Genomic DNA, 14,536 nt, shown 5'->3' with positions numbered 1-14,536 from the left:
CGACAGCGGACACGGTGTGGAGTTTAGACCTCAGTGTGCATGTTTAGAATTTAGGAAGAAAGTAGGTGCATAGTAGAAAAAACGTTTATTGATAAAAATAGAAGTAACATCTATATTTGAATGATGAACATACACACAGGCAATATATTCTGTTAAAAAAAACATGCAACTTTTACCGTATAAATAAATATGAGTGATTTATAGTGTCAGCTGTCTGCACACATGAGCAGCAATAAATAACAGTTTGGTGTATCGACAGGTTAGAGCAGTGCATCTTCAGAGTCAGACTTTTAAGAGTTTGCGGTAAGAAACCTGACGCACATTCTAACCAACAGAGACATTTTACTTGTGTCTACTTGTTGACTGTGGTTGACCAAAAGAATCTAATTTCTAGACATGGGAGGGAGGGGGAGGCACATAAAAACACTTTTTCACTTATCAGATCCCTCACCCTCATGGGCTAAACCCGTGCTGCATGCACACATAGATCCAAAAGACAACTGGGAGCATGGTAGTTATTCAGAATTATATAAAAAGAGGAATAACTCGCTATATGCATAATAAGTCACACTGAGCAATACATGCATCATTTCTCTCCTTTCAGATACACAAGCAGAGTTGTTTTGCTTTTATTGAATGGTTACGTCGTACGTGTCCCGGCGTGTTCAGCTCCAACGGGGGCAGAAGTCTGGTGGTGCTGTCACTCCGAGGCACCATGAGGGCAGGTTCTCAGGTTTGACAAACACGCTACAAAGACCCACAAGCATGAGTCACATCTCAGAGATCTAAAAGGTGAGCATCATTCCAAGTGATGCATGGACACATTTAGGAAAAAGAAGACCTCACCAGATGTCTGATGTCTGTAAAACACAAGGGCACCGTGTGTGAAACTGCCAACAGCTGTGTCACTCAGTCACCCTGCTGTGCCAACAGCCTGGTGACACCCAAACCTGTGAATAACTCAAAGGAATTCTTCAAGCATTTCCTGGATTCTGGCTCCAGGACAAAAACAATAATGTATAACATCAGCTGCACATCACAGGATTTCAACAACTTATCAAATATTCCATTAAACAGACAAGACTACACACCTGCATCTTCCACATTACTGGTTATACATACTAGTTCTATTTGGCTAATATCTTAACAACTCTACTACTACTACTACTACTATGTGGGACCAGCCCCACTTTGGATCAATAAGAGGATCTGTAGTGACAAAAAGATTTACAGATAACTCCAACAAGAAATGTTGGTATATTGTTTAGTTTGCTAATCTTTAGAATTAAGGTGATATTCGCGCATACTCTTATCTGTAGGGTTGAAGCTTCAGCCTTCACAGAGTACAGTGGCAGTTTATGCCACAGAAAAAGTCTAAAAATAATGACATATACTTCTCATTTAAGCTAAGAGAAACTTCTCTGCTCTCCATCTGTGTGTCCAGTCTGTTTAGACACTGAAGTAAACAAATGGTCAGCAGAGAAGTGGATTATACTGCAGGTGTAAGCTTGAGAAGTTTCTGAGGACATCATTTTTCACTTTTTACAATCGACAGGTGGGGGCTCTTTAATAACAAGACAGATTTTGGGGGTGTATCACTTAATGAGCAGCCAATCATGACATTACACACATTGTAACGGTTATAATGCTTCACGCATATATGTGCCGCTATCAGCCGCAGGTTAAACATTAAAAAAGACAGCACCGTGTGTAACAGATAGAGGGTCTGTGTTTCTTTTCGGCTGGACACATAGGTTGCTGCTGAGAATAAACCTGTGACTCTAAGGTTTAGTGACAACGTTCTGCTTCACCTTATATTCCTATCTCTAACACTTGGAAAAGACAAGAACCTTGAGCACTGGCTGCTGACTATCCCTTTAACAAGTTCTTGTAAAGATTTCTGAAAAGCATCTTCAAATGTAAGCTCTGTAGCTGCACAATGCAATTAAATACTCACTGTGGCAATTTTAAGAAAAAGGCACTTAAAGACAGTGGACACTGTGGCACATAGGTTTCTCAATGTGAGACAATATGAGGTCAAAAACTGTGATAACACAATACACAGTCGACGTTTGACCATTTCATGGAAAAATAGTTAAATCATCTGAGCAGTTACGCCTCAGCAACAGTACAAGACATCTGTTAATGACTGGCGACACCAAGTGGTGAAAACCAGCTACTACAAGAGATTAAGAACAAAAAACAGCTGATGTTTACCACAGTCTCAAGAAAGAAATCACCTGTTCCGATAGGAACCTGTTGACGACTGTGGCTGTAAAACATATACAAAAATATTTCAGTTACAACTGTAACATTTAAAAAAATATAAAAAATTAATATGATGGTGTGACTTACACCTCCAATACAAAGACTTTTTTTTTTTAACACACAAACTGAACCTTTTAGACATAAATACCAAAGAACCATCAAGACTATAAAAAATTAGCACATGGGTGAATCTAATTATTAAAGTTACTCATCTACAGTTTGTCCATTATAGTGTACAGTTACAACTTGTGTACACTTAAACTATATTTGGCAAAATGCTTATGGCCACATGGGCTTGTACCATGCTTTGGTGAATGATCTTCAGTCTTTGACCTTCCGCCACCTTTGGTCTTCTCTCTATTCCCCGTCCGCCGTCTTGACGTTCTTCTTGTTGAGGATTTTCCGCAAGGTTCTGTTCATGTAGAAGGGCCGGCCAGGAGAGCCGTCATTTGCCTCCAGATCCCACACTAGGAGGCAGCAGTAGTAATGTGTTAAAAACTGAGACTCTACTTTCACCGAATTTAAATTTAAAAACCGGAGACAAGGTACTTTGAAAATGTACTGGACAACACTTGAACCATTAATGTTTATTCAAAAACATGATTCACATTTTCATTGGATTTCATTGATAAAAAAAATTCCCCTGTACAAAAAGAACACTGAATAGCCTCGAGACAGATGCGTGTATTATACTTAGTATTAAAACAGCACTACATCTGAACCATCCAATAAAAAATTTACCAAAAATGGCTTTGACATCCTTTTATAAACTGTATCGCAAAAAGGTTCCTGGTGTTAGGTCTAAAACCACAGAATAAGAGGAACAATTTCTTTTTTTCTTTTTTCACAACTAGGCACATAAACTAGTGGCTGCATTCAGAAGTTTCCTGAAAACTGTCAGGTCCTGTTCTTTATCTTTAAGCAAAAACCATACTTCATTTGTCTTTTGAAGTCTTGACCTCCCACAAAGTCTCTGTCTGGTGTACAGTACATCTATGACCATGATGGAAACTTTGAAATGATTGTGACCTTTTTTTTTTTTTTTAAATGGTGTAAAATAACAGAATCTGTGTTTGTGTTAGTATAAATATTGTGGATCAAAGCAACCTATAAAACCCGATGGTAAAACATCAACAGCCAGCAAAATAATCATGCTAGACAGAAGAAATTAATCACACGATTCTTTTTCCATATGTGAAAGTGTATACACTTTTACACTAGCAGACCAAAGTGCGACAAGAGCGTGCCCCGTAAGTCCACCACTTTTTTTAACGTGATGCCTTATGCCATAGTCCATCAGTGGCATCTGTACATTTTAAGGTCCTCATGTTTGTTTGGATGAAAATGCTCATATTCATCTCAGCCTGTGTGTCCGTCTGGCGAGTTGACACGTACCCTCTTGGTAAGGCAGAGGTCAGCAGAGAATACAGAGAAGAAAAAAAAAAATAGAACATAAGCATGGCAGAAAAAAAGGCAAGTATCTGAGTTGGCTCAAGAGAGGAAGTAAACAGAGGTCTTTTTCTAGTCCCCCCAATGCCTTTTCTGTGAGGAACTGAAATGAAAGCATGTCCTTTCATTTCCAAGTCGTCCCTGACCAGGCTGGGATGCATCCAGTTTTGATGTTTAGCCCTACAGTACTCGCTCTCAAATGTCCAGACCCCCACATACATAGAGTAGATATGGAGAAGTGAGTGAGAGAGTCACGAGTTCAGTAAAACGGCCGCACATCGCTCAGGAGGTAGTGCCTAGTTTGGCATCCTCCTCCACTTTGCGCAGGATCTTGTGCAAGCCAGGAGACATGTAGTAGGGCCTGGAGGAAGAACCATCGTTCCTCTCCAGGTCTTCACCTGAGACCGGGCAGCAGCACAGGAGAGGAGGAGCATGAGGAGCAGACAGCGCACAGAGTGACAGCCAGAAAGAGAAAGGAAAGCAAAGACTTAGTAGAGATAAATGATCAAAAAGGATCATGCAGGAATAAAAGAGAGCTGAATGAGCAGGAATCAGCTTAGAGCCAGTTTTAAAAGAGGGAAAGAGTTACATTCATCTGCTGACGGGCCACATGACATTTGAACTTTAACCTTCATAGCAGTGCTCGGTACAAGTAGTCATATTCTCACAGTGTCGTGTGAAGTACTCAAACAACCAGCATACTTACAAAAGCACAGGAACAACGTGTCCACACACACGGCATAGACGTTAAAAAAGCCATGTGCAATCATGTAGGATCCCAATACCACCGTCTGAAAGAATCAACAGGTCGCAGTCAACATTTATCCTGTGACGTGTCTTGCATGTTGATGGAAATCTGCGTTCCATTAAACACCAAAAACATCAAGAATAACATGAACCAACCAAACTATATAGCTTGTGCGGCACTGCAATCTGATCTGAATAATAAAATGGTGTTAAATGCAGTTAAATGATTAAACTCCATCAGTGCCATCCTTTGCAAAAATGTGAAAACATAAAGGCATAATAAGTTTAAGCTATATAAAATATTTTATTGGTATATTCCGTGAGAATAAGTTATGTTGGCATATATTTGCCAAACTAACGCTCCAGCTGCATTTTCCCTCTTTCTCTAGTTATTTTAACAAAACGCAATTACAGGAGGACTTAACTTAAATTTACTGAGTGAGACATACAATGGATAATGGCGAATGATTTTACAACTTTCCCAGCAGGAAGGTTTTGTACCTTTTGTGTCAAGTCAGAATGCAAACATGTCTCAACCTGCTGATTCAGTCCCAGTAGTTGCTGCTGGAGCTCATTAAATAGCCCACATTTTAATTCCTTACCAGAAGGGGGACCCAGTAGTAATTTAAGGACGGCACCTCCGCTTGAATGGCCGGTATTTTACGTGCAAAGAAGAAAAATGCAAGAACACCTGGAAAACATAAAAAAAGAAACTAAATAACAAGCTGAGATTAAAAACAAAGATGTGGGTACCTTGACTGGAAATCACCCACTACAGCCACAGGAACAGAAATGCAACTCTATTTACCTGCATGTCATCAGAAACATTCAAACACCATACTCAAACTGTATAAATTAAAATGTGTCTATCAGGTGCTCGAAATGAATTCCCTAAACATTTTATTCTATAATGTTTTAAAAAGTATCAGAAAGAGTGAGAAATTATTGGTTTGTGTGATAAACAGCATCACCTGACAGAGCAATCAACATAATGATAAACATGGCATCTCTAATTTCTTCATTTCAAACCATTGAAAGGTTCATTTATAAACAAATATAAATACATTTAAGTGATTTTTATTTTTTAAATTAACCAGGATGGTTTCAGTCAAAAAGCAGCTAAATGCTTTTTGAACAGGTGCTACAAACATACATACTTGTACACACATTTTCACATCAGTGAAACCTAAGGATAAGTAGCACAATATTTTATACATGGGATTTGCAAGTGTAACTACTAGGATTCAGTACAGGATTCAGTGACTCCTAAAATTGAATGTAAGAGATTTTTGTTCTTTTCAAAGGCCGGCAGGCAGCATGTGCAACAGTAAATTTCAACTTATAATGATGCAAACTGCGTATGTGCATGGCAAAAATAGCTGGGAGTGAGAGGATTCATCATTCCTCTTAATATTCAGGAGGATGTCTCATCCCGTCTCCGTCTATGCTGCTGTTTATGACACCTCACAGGCTGCGGATGACGTGACACTCACCGACACTTCCTGAAATAAGCAGTTTTCCCAAGAAGAGCAGAAAGTCTGTCACCTTGTCCAGGACAGCCACACTACACAGGAGGCAGAGAAAAGCCAGAATGGAGAAGAAACAGACAACAGAGAATTAATAAGGAAATGTCATGCGCAGCGAAACAGGCTCAACAGAGATCTATGGAAGTACACACACACACACACACACACACACACACACACACACACACACACACACACACACACACACACACACACACACACACACACCATTAAATACATGATAATAAGGAAAAATGTGCAACTGCTTGAAACACTCATTTCTTGATAATTTCATTGACTTACCTAAATTATGTTTGAGCCAAAATCTAAACATCTTTTATTTTTGTTAGCCAGGCATGTAAACTGAGTAGAAAAAACTAATTTTACCCATTAAAACGGAAAAATGTAACTTTATGGTAGGGCTTGGTGGCGGTACTAGAAACCTTTAAGGTACTGACCGAAATAGCCCATTACCAAGTAGTATCGAAACATGCCTAGTCAAACAATACTTTTTGTAACCAGATTTTGCATGGAGCCAGTAAGCCTCAGCATCAGCTGAGGTCCCAGGTTTGTTCGTCATTGTTGTAAGTTTCTCACCACAAGCTTGGCTTTGCATTTCTTTCATCTTCTGATATCCTTTAACACTCCTCTGTACATTTTTATTTGCAATTCACATTACTTGTCACTGATCGATCACTACGTTCTATCATATCAATTCAACGCTTTTGTGGCGCAGCAGCACATCAGCCGATTTTACTCAGGGAGCCTCCGGATGCTTATGTCAGACGTAGTCGGTATGGTCGACAAAACAAAAAAGACAAACAAACAAACAAACAAAACAACAAAAAAACTGCCGTTCTTCTTTTGATGATACAAAACGTGTGGAAGAGGATGAGGAGCGATCTGATACAATTTTCCAATAATTTTAATTTTTAGATTTTAATATAACAGTTATTTCAAACAATTAAAAAGAAAAGAACGTAGATCACATTGCTTGACCATATCAACAATACAAATAATGATCTATGGCTTAACAGGTGGCATTTTACGAAAGGTATCGAATGAAGTACTCTATAGGTATCAGTATCACTTCAAGGGTACTGATTTTGGTTATTGTAAATGTTTAAATGACACCCAGTCTTACTTTATGGTACGCTAAGCAACAATGACAGATCAGCTGACGCCTTTTAGGTGTGTGGAACTGACACAGACCTATAAGTTAAGTTCTTACCGAAGAACATTCCTCATCAACAGGAAGAAAGCATCCTTGGAGGACGTGCAGAAGTTCTTCCCATATATTGCTATCTGTTGTGAGAAAGAAGTACAGAGTGCTTGCTAGAGGGTAATTAGGCACTGAGGTACAAGCCAACAGCTGAACTGCTAACAGATACAATAAATCAGTCCAAACTACTAGCAGAGCAGATGTTTCTTAACTCACCATAATGTATGCATTTCTGTTTATAAACTTGATGAAATGTTCCAGGCACCAGAAGCAGCATTTGAGGCAGCAAAGCAGGAATCGAGCGCATACATTCTGAGAACCTGGGAAAACATCATCAATCACCAACATCCCCATCTGAAACAATCATTAAATTGTGCGAGAGTGGGAACGTGTGCTTTTTAGTTAGCAACGGCGTACCTTTCAGTTTGTGATGCAGGTACTCGAGAACAATTCGGACCATCTGCACCACAGCAAGGATCAGAGAACCAAAGGCAAGAGAACCTGTGTGGTAACTGTGACACAAGAGACCAAATGGAATAACAGACATTTGACCATTTGAGTAGCAATCTCAGTAGATTTAAAAAATGCTAGTATTGGGGAATCTTCTTTTTGTTCTGTTATTTCTCAGACAAATAGGCAACTCAACATAGAACTCTAGTATTTTGTAAAACGTAACATCTCTTTCAGTGCAGCTCCCTACCGTATGGCTCTGCTAAAAGAGGAGTACAGGGGGCAGACAGGGATGTCGTTTGGCTTCTTCAGGGCCCAGTAGTAGGATGCAAAGGCCCCGGCCAGGGTGCATTGGCCCAGCGCCACGGTAAAGTTGACCAGCCAGAGGAACACGAACACGTTACACAGATGGAGGACTAAGATATAGCGGTGGTATGCGCTCTCCCCACCATAGAAGGCAAACAGGCATTGTGACCCGGGGCACACTGTGGTGATATTGGTCTGATGGAAGGTCTGAAAGAAAGCAACAGATTTGGATATTCAGACAAGAGTAATGTGATGTAAAATTTGCATTACACTAAATTCATCACAAGGAAAACTACACAGAAACAACAATGGTGGGGAGGTGGGGGCGGGGGCAGGCAGGCTAATAAATGATTCAAAATGATTCTCACACAGAACTCACTGCCAGCTACTAGATTTTACGTGTAGGCAACCAGAAGCTCTTTCATTCTTACTTTTGATTGATTACAGTTGGGAGAATGATGAAAGACTGATGGAAGAAATATTTCACAGAGCAGAGTGGCAGAGAAATCACAAAGAATCAGAGACACTGGTATTTTGTTTTTTAGAAGGAAACATAGCAAAATAAACCCACAAATTCCAGACATACACAGAATTTCTCCAGCAAATGCACCTGATTGTGTTAAGAGAGCAGCGGGACTAACCTGTGGATTGCATGTGAGGTTGGCATACATGCATTTATCGTCAGTAGGTGTGACCTTGTAGACCGCGTTACCAGAAGATGCTAAGAAGCTGAGGGCAAACTAGTTATGGATGAAACAATCACCGTTTACTGATAAAATATATTCAGTTTTATTTTAATACATTAGCTACATGCTACTTACAAAAGAAGTCATCTCACGCATCCAGCCATTACAATGCTAGGTCTATGATTTAGGACCCATGAGCACTAGCTTGTTTCCATTTTGCTCTTGCTTTTTAAAAAACCTAAAACACCAAGTGAAAGAGAAAGAAGCACTGTTCATTTTCTATATTAACTCCAGTACTGTATGATTTGTTTAATAAGAGGTATTTACATATGATCTTTATATTTATATATGACATGAACTACCACAGGCTGCATGAATGGCCGCAGAATTCCTCTACTTCTATGGATAAAAGAGTTCATCGGCGTAACAGCAGTTCAAAGGATACACCGCTGTGACGGCCCAGTAAGCGAGGCAGATGGCCAGAAGGAAAAAGGTGATGATAGGGAAGAAGAGAGTGGACATGATGTAGCTGATGGCCCTAGAAACAAGAAAGATAAAAGATCTTGTTGAATTGTGTGTTGTATGAGTGAAATAAAAGTCAAACACATTATTATACGCTGGGGTAGGCAATTTATTTCAGAAGCATTATTTGTTATATTTGTTGAAATTCTCTTTACTCCCGACAGCAATCAATAAATCAAATGCTCTCAAGTAAACTCAGTCCGAATGAAGTGATTGACTGGCTGGCCTACCTGCCTACCTGCCTACCTGCGTGCACTCTGCCCGTGCACTCACTGCGTATGAAAATATGTTTTGGTGGCTTTGGAGGGAGGGGGTGGGATTTTTCAGGTTATTTTCCAAATCTAACTGATGATTTCTCCATTGTCATCTACCGAAGCATTAAGTTTAACAAGAGTCAACAGAGCTTTTACCCATACTCACTTGCTTCCCTCCTTCAGTAATGCAACAGCGATGCGCAGCCTCATCCTCAGAAATATCAGAATGATCACAATGATGGCCTCAATCACAGAAAGTGAGATCACTGAAAACAAATCAGATGTTTAATTATTAGTCAATGCTCATAAAACAAATATGTTTTAAGATGTCACTTCAGCATTTAAAGGTATGGTAGAGGAGGACAACGCACTGAAGATGAGCCACGTTTGGCTGAGCTCAAGGTAAATGCTGAAGTCTGTGTGGAAACCGATATTAGAAATGGTGGCGTTGGCGCCTGGCTTCCCGCTCAGAGAACTGTACTCCCAGTAGCAGTGAAAGATACCTGGGAAACACAGAGAGAAAGAAAGGAAGCCAGGGAAGGATGCAACAAAATGTAAGACAAATCTAAATTCGCTACAGTTTGCGATGACAACAGAATTGCTCGCAGGAAGATAGGTCAAACGTAAAACATGTCGGCAACATCTCTGGTGATGTGGCAAATGTGTACAGTGCATACTCACCGTAGCCGACCACAGAGATGACACCAATGATGATGAGCCACAGGAGCACGCCAGCAGTGTAGCGCAGCAGCAGGATGAAGAGCAGACTGACCACCATGGTTATCACCAGACCACTGCAACAACACACATACACACTGGCAACTGACTCGTATTTGTAAAGAAATTAATTTAGTAAGACGTTCTGTGATCAGGAACACATCAGGTGCTATCTGAATACAGTAAATTCCACCAATGTGGGACTTTAAGCAGGTAGTCCAGTAGGCAACATGAGCCATAAAGAGAAGTGAAAACATGAAAAGCCACAGTCGTTCTTACATGAGGATCCAGTCCCAGGAATTTGCATAATCTTCAAAGATCTTCATGCCAACTTCTTTTGCATTCAGCAGATTGGCAATACCTCTGTGACAAAATGGTGACATGGTGAGATGGAAGAAGCGGGAGAGAGAAGAGGTGACAAAAACGAACTTAATAAAGACACAGACAGGGGCGGAGGCAGGTTTGTGTTACTGCGTCTAATTGTTTACTTAGAAGAGTTTCACAGAAACACTGACACTTCATTTATTGTTAATGCTCTGACTATGAAGCAAAAATAAATACAGTTTCAATTTGCTTTTGATATTCTCAATTTTAAGACCTTCTTATCAGGTTATGACAGTCTGGAAAAAACATTTCATATCAAAAGCCACAAAACAGCATTAGTGTTGCAGAAGCACTATTGAGCAATCATTTCTTCAGTATGGTAGTAAATGGTATAGCAGCATGTTACTGAATGGAGCACCTAGTGGAACAGAACATACTAAAATGATGTGTCAAGAACCCATTCACTTCTGTTCATGGTACAGGCACGTGTTTGATAACCAATGAAAACAAAATAAGTGCTTCAAATACTCAACAGAATGAATATAAATTGTACTGATTATGCTTGACTTGTCACCGGAATTCATCTTTATCTAAAAATCGTGGTTTCAGCCTCAAAATGAAACTTAAAATCTTAACGTAACCTTTCTCTGGTGCTGGACAAAGACAACCCCTCAATCAAAGACAAATGAGTCAGCATAAAACCAAACATATTTGTAGTCTAGTCAAAAATAACATAACAATGACTGTCCATGGTATTGGCTTACAGAAAAATCCAAGGTACTCTGATGTAAATGTTAAAAATATTTTATTAAATTATGGATAACAACCACGGCTTCCAGACAATTTCTTGTATTTAAAGAACTCTTGTAACAGAAATCCGAAAAAGACTGTGATGTGGAGATTTCCACATCACAAACTAGTAACTTGCATGGTATGAATTAAATATTAATGTGAAGTCCCATTAAATGGCACAGGATAGCTAAAGTTCAGCTTCTCACTACAGTAAAAAGCTTAAAAATTAAAACTGGTAGCAATGTCAGAACATGACCACTGCAAAGTTCGACCGCAGACGCACTGCCCTATGACTCAGATAAATCTCTAAAGCCCAGACAGGGGAGGGAAAGAGGCTACGGGACAAACAGAACAATGAAAGCCGTTCTAAAATCAACCTTATGATGAAGAGCTATAATTCAACTCCCTAAAGGGCTTCTCCACACACCAAAGTTTGGATCGTATCCAGCACTGTTATGTAAACTAGATACAAAATTCACATCTACATCAAGGGAGCAAACATAATGACCACCAGGGGGCCCCATATCACTCTCTATTTTAGTTGACACATGAAGTAGTAGGTGACTTGATGTTTTGAGGTAGATGTGTCTGCCACAAACAATGTGTATTAATCTGTCCTAATTCCTGTCCACCGATGCAGGTGGAGGGATACAGGAACAGATCCTTCATGCTGAAGAGCACGAGTGGGAGGATTAGTCTACACAAAACTACTGGCTACAGTGGAGGCAAAGTTAAAAGGCTGAAATGAATCATGTTTGAGACCTTTCCACTCCGTGCTGCAGGGCAGTTACTTGGCTACAAAAAGAAAAGCATTAAAGTACATTATATTTCCAGGTGATTCATCACAGCAAACACAGAATCATGTATGTTTATAATTTCAGCTCACTGGTTCAAATACATGATTGCTCTGCTTGCCCAAAGTTTGCTATCTCAGCCCATTAACATGTTGATAGCGCAGATTAAACAAAGCAGCCGATGTAAGCTTGTAGGTTCCCCTGAAGTTCTACTCTTGAACTTTTGCGGGCAAGCTGCATTTTCAGGCAATAAACATGCAAATGACTCTGAATGTGGTTGGACACATTCCTGGGCATCAGTGACATGCCCAATTGTCCTACCCCATAATATCTGTCCACAACTCTCTGGGTACAAGGCTGGCAGCCCTATTGACAGTATAACAGTTTTAAAACATGTTACAGGGTAAAGTATTTATGCATTATTTTTTACTACAGCAAGAATTCTCCATCTAATGTTTGTAACTTTTATACTTGTACTTGAAGGACTAAGATTTATGTTTCAGGGAAGCAGATCTTACTTGGCAGCATCTTTGAGGTCGCTGACACTTCTCTTGTTATTGTCGCCGTCTTTGAAGATGGTCTCATTGGCTACAGTTAAAATTCCATTTCTTGTTATGAAATCTGGGAAGCACCGCTGGAGGACTGAAACACATTTTTGATAATTTATTTGTCTTATGTGGCTCGGCAAAAAAACAATGAGCTATTGTGGGTTATGTGTTTAGAGTTCACTTACAAGGTCTGCTTGGCACGATCATAGACGGGCAGTCTTCATCTCGTATGACTTCTGCAACTGACTGAAAGCGAAATAAAGGAGACGATGATTCAAACAATTGAAAACAAGATATTTATTACTGATCATTCATTTGACACAGTATTGTTCACAGTTAAAGACAAAGTGGAGGGCCTTTTCAATTCAACTGATCTTTCCTGTCGTGTAGGTTTCTGTATTTATGTAAAACCTTGTGTGCCTTGCTGCCGTTCATAACTCATGTTCAGGAAAACAATGATTTTAATTTAGACTTAACAATGAGTCAGTTTTTTCTTTTATTACATTTTGGATTTCACAATTTAGTCTTATGAACCAAATAATTATCATAAGTCACATGCATAACATTAGTACATTTTACAAAAATAAAAGTCATTTTCAGAACAAACATCTCACTTTCAGATTTTATGTCAGCAACGTTTTATTTTCAGTTATTATAGCATTGGTATTATTAATCATTAATAATCATTATTCCTGAACAAGGCCGAGGAGTCAGATGTGACAGAGCTAGACTGAATCCTGTCATAGTTGAGATGATGTTGGAAATCAATGATTCAGCTCAAACGGTATGACTGAGCTGTTAGGTCCTCCCACACACCACCTCACTCTGTGGTTCTTACACACCATCACGCCAACGTCACTGTCACCGAACTGCTGCCAGCCGACAGAACGGAGCAGCGATGTGCATCAGTGGTTGCTAGCTCATTTCCGCCTGTCTCTCAAAGCGCGTTCTAATGAGCTCTCCATTATAATGACTATACGGATCAAACTGGTGGAATCTGAGGATGTCTACAACAGAAGAAGAAAGGTCTAAACTCTCGTAAATTTGACCCTATAGTAGCCCTCCATGACTGAATAAAAATTCTGGGGACAAGTACTGGAACTGGAACTTAGGAGCCAAATAAATGACCTGAGGCCTCATTATGGAAAAATCACTTGTCGCTGGCTATCTATGTAGCTTGATAGCCTAATTTTAGCGACTAGTGTGAGTCATTAATCGTGTTGTTTCCCTTCTTCATTGTAATTTCGATACAGACCTAACAACCATAGTGCTGCTTTTACTAACTTTTGAAGGACATTCTTCAGTTAGGATGGCTCTGTAATAGCTAAATTCCTATCTAAAGATAAGAGAGGATGCAGTTAGGAAACGTGTTTCTGTACCATATACCAAAAATCCTAAATGTCATCCTAAACTGAAATAATTGGATTTTAGACTAAGGAACTTCTGTAAAGAGGCCCCTGGTCTCCAAAACATTAGCAAGTGAGAGTTCCATCCACAAAAGGGGTTCAATAAACTTTCATCTTTAGTTTGCAAAAAAAAAACACACCTCTAACCACTGGCTCTCACCTTACTGCCAATCTCAAAGCCTGGTTTGCAGAACTGCTTGTAATATTCCCAGTTGTTGGTATCCAACGCATCCAGGAGAGTGGCAAATCTGTCAGGGCACTTGGAGACACAGAGCTGCAGGAGGCAACACAACCTCTTAATGAGAACGCCCATCAATCTTGCATAATCAAGCATGACCGAAAAGTGGGAAAGGAACATAACGCAGTGTAAAAATGTGCTGCTCGAAGCGGCTTCATTCAGACTCCTACCTGGGTTGTAGGGCACTGGAGGTTAATTAAAACTGTAGGATTGGCACATTTCAACATGTTGAAGTAGAACAATATGGCTTTGTTTCTGTGGAGACAAATGATGAGGACAACGAGACT

At 39.7% G+C, this 14,536-nt stretch overlaps 1 protein-coding gene across 6 annotated transcripts in view; it reads right to left on the bottom strand.

Annotated features, from left to right (window-relative positions):
* Window positions 1-66: 66 nt before the first annotated feature.
* The window catches only part of slc44a5b (solute carrier family 44 member 5b), a 45,134-nt gene continuing 30,664 nt past the window's right edge, over window positions 67-14,536 (bottom strand). Inside the window, exons 5-24 of one of the 6 annotated variants that reach the window (XR_005444109.1) lie at window positions 14,420-14,504; window positions 14,172-14,285; window positions 12,791-12,851; window positions 12,576-12,699; window positions 12,379-12,423; window positions 10,427-10,510; window positions 10,112-10,224; window positions 9,802-9,933; window positions 9,597-9,696; window positions 9,100-9,192; window positions 8,610-8,697; window positions 7,913-8,175; window positions 7,630-7,724; window positions 7,429-7,532; window positions 7,222-7,295; window positions 5,958-6,028; window positions 5,067-5,155; window positions 4,424-4,508; window positions 2,570-2,735; window positions 67-2,272 (exon numbers count right to left, since the gene is read on the bottom strand). Coding sequence is in view for 5 of the 6 variants with exons in the window: in XM_038716087.1 (XP_038572015.1) it covers window positions 4,000-4,115; window positions 4,424-4,508; window positions 5,067-5,155; window positions 5,958-6,028; window positions 7,222-7,295; window positions 7,429-7,532; window positions 7,630-7,724; window positions 7,913-8,175; window positions 8,610-8,697; window positions 9,100-9,192; window positions 9,597-9,696; window positions 9,802-9,933; window positions 10,112-10,224; window positions 10,427-10,510; window positions 12,379-12,423; window positions 12,576-12,699; window positions 12,791-12,851; window positions 14,172-14,285; window positions 14,420-14,504 (1,936 nt within the window). In the remaining variant the exon portion in view is untranslated. The other 5 variants (XM_038716089.1, XM_038716092.1, XM_038716087.1 and 2 more) reach the window with 5 other exon arrangements.

Source organism: Micropterus salmoides, unplaced genomic scaffold (genome assembly GCF_014851395.1).
Source record: "Micropterus salmoides isolate LMB-PRFRI ecotype aquatic unplaced genomic scaffold, ASM1485139v1 Ms_hic_scaffold_13, whole genome shotgun sequence".
In the NCBI taxonomy this organism is placed as follows: domain Eukaryota; kingdom Metazoa; phylum Chordata; class Actinopteri; order Centrarchiformes; family Centrarchidae; genus Micropterus; species Micropterus salmoides.
This window is presented reverse-complemented; position numbering and strand designations above follow the sequence as displayed.